General features: G+C 39.0%; 1 protein-coding gene across 1 annotated transcript in view; it reads right to left on the bottom strand.

Moving 5' to 3' along the window:
• Positions 1–432: 432 nt before the first annotated feature.
• Positions 433–2,434, bottom strand: part of chrm3b (cholinergic receptor, muscarinic 3b) — a gene marked incomplete in the record, with an annotated part of 8,936 nt that continues 6,934 nt past the window's right edge. The window contains 2 exon segments of the mRNA XM_014028156.1: positions 433–1,343; positions 1,450–2,153. Coding sequence (XP_013883610.1) covers positions 832–1,343; positions 1,450–2,153 — 1,216 coding nt within the window.

The following is a 2,434-nucleotide window of genomic DNA, read 5'->3' as shown; positions in this document are numbered from 1 at the left end:
ATCTCCTACATATGCATCTTCACAATCTTTCTTTTTTACAGTATTTTACAGATGAACATTACATAAGATTCAAACAATTTGGAAAATTTCTGGAGTGAATGTGATAAAAATCATACTAAGTGGTCAAACGTCAAAAGCCACAGACAAACTGCACAATAAAGTATTACAGCCACTCAGAAGGAAAAATGAGAAGGAAGAACTTGTTTTTGAATGTCAACATCAAAGTCAAAATGTTGAAAATTAATTTGAAAAAACTATTTTTTAGGACACAGCCAACCCTAACCAACCAGTCAACCCTTACCAACCAACCAACCACCCAACCAACCAACCAACCAATCAACCAATCAACCACCCAACCAACCAATCAACCAATCAACCACCCAACCAACCAACCAACCAACCAATCAACCAATCAACCACCCAACCAACCAACCAACCAATCAACCACCCAACCTTTATTTGTTTAAAATAATATGGTGGGATGTCATTGATGAAAGTTGTTTCAGAAAAACCTGGAAGATATTTTGAAGGATATCAGTGCAGCAATTTCTCAAAATTTCCAAATAATTACCTTAATTTTGTTTTAGCCCCWTTGCAAATTTGTAACTTGCTTTTAGAAAAGCCCAAGCTATCTTAGAGCTCATATTTTATTTTGATAAATATCTGTGAACATTATTTTGGAACTCCAATTTAAAACCTCTTCTTGGATGCCATTTCACATACACTAACAAAGCATCCTTCACCATCTCTTGATAAAAATAGTAACACTTGCAATAATCCATGCAAGCATAAAGTTATGTATTTTACCTAATAAATCTTTTGAACTGAAAGTCACCTTGAGTCTCTCTTTCGGAACACAGCAGCCTGTTTTTGTTGAAAGCTACAGTTTTTCTTCTGTTGCCTCCACTGGCATAACAAAATATCCCTAAAAGTTGTGCGAAATGTTTTGTTACATAGAGCGTAGCACATAGGGTTGACTGTGCTGTTAACGTAACACAACCAGTAGCCAAGAGCCCAGAGGGTTTCAGGGATGCAGTCCTGACAGAACGTGTTGACCAACACCATGATGTTGTATGGTAACCACGTCATTATGAAAGCAAACAGGATGGCACTGAGTGTTTTTGCTGCTTTCTTTTCATTAGCCTTCTTTTCATTTTTGCGCTTGTTCATCTCTGTTTTGGCTTTCAGAGCAAAGCGTTTGGCCAGTGCAACATCTCTTGTGGTCACAGGTGTCTGATTTGCAGATGAAGAGGATGCAACATGGTTGGAGCCTTTGGGACTTTCGATAGTTATTAATTGCTCTTTATCCTTGCTTTTCTTCATCTTTGATGACTTCATACTATCTGGACAGACAAACAAAAAATATACCACCATCAACAAACATATATATTTTGTAGTTGTTTTTTAAACATCACACTAACAAAACCTCTTATTCGAGTTGTGTCCAACCTGGTAAAGGCTGTGCTCCGTCAGCTTCCACCTCTGAAACAGTCTGGTTTCCAGAAGCATCAACCTGATCACTGGTAAAGTTGTCAMAGCTGCTGTGCTCTGCTTCTTCTACAGCACTTGTGTTGTAGGACCTCTTGGATGTATGACGAGCAGGGAGAAGAGATGAAAAGTGGAAACAAAATGTACCACACATAACTTTGTTTCCTTGGGCCAAGATGGTGTTGGGTTTGTTACTCTGTGAGGAAGGTTGATACAGTTCACAGCTACTTTGAGAGCTTATCCTTTGAGGCGTGGATGATGCAATGTTCTGGCTGCTAACTGAAACCTTTCCCTCCCTTCTACTACCACTTCCTTGGTTTTGATCCTGGCTTGGACTGTTGGTTACACCCGATCCTTTGAGGTGTTGTACATCTTTMGCCCGTTTCTCTGTTTCCTGGTAAATTTTCCAAAATAGAATTGCCATGATTGTCACTGGCAGGTAGAATGCAGCAATAGCAGTGCAGAAGGTAAATATTGGTTCAGACAAGAACTGGATGTAGCACTCATTTGGCTGGATGGTTCGCTCACCCACAATGTACTGCCAAAACAGAATAGCTGGGGCCCAAAGGATAAAAGAGATGGTCCAAGCTAATCCAATCATGGTCATTGCTCGCTTGGTTGTACGCTTGGCCCTGTAGGTCAAAGGTCTGGTCACAGAGAAATACCTATAAAATACAGGAAGAAAATAAACAAAAACATACAATTCATTATATTTGACATTACTGTTAACAATATTGCCTTCCCTAACAGTAATTATAAAAATGACTATAGTTAGAAATTTTCAGGTTTCTTGAAGAGTTGCTAAAAGTATGGTTAGTTGAAGATAAAATCCATGAAGTCTGTTAGTATGGGGTGCCGTTTGTAAAGTTACACAGTCAAAAATGACCACCAATATACACTCACCGGCCACTTTATTAGGTACACCTGTCCAACTGCTCGTTAACAC

The sequence above is a fragment of the Austrofundulus limnaeus genome, unplaced genomic scaffold (genome assembly GCF_001266775.1).
Source record: "Austrofundulus limnaeus strain Quisiro unplaced genomic scaffold, Austrofundulus_limnaeus-1.0 Scaffold721, whole genome shotgun sequence".
In the NCBI taxonomy this organism is placed as follows: domain Eukaryota; kingdom Metazoa; phylum Chordata; class Actinopteri; order Cyprinodontiformes; family Rivulidae; genus Austrofundulus; species Austrofundulus limnaeus.
The sequence above is the reverse complement of the archived record's forward strand: the minus strand, read 5'-3'. Positions and strand labels throughout refer to the sequence as shown.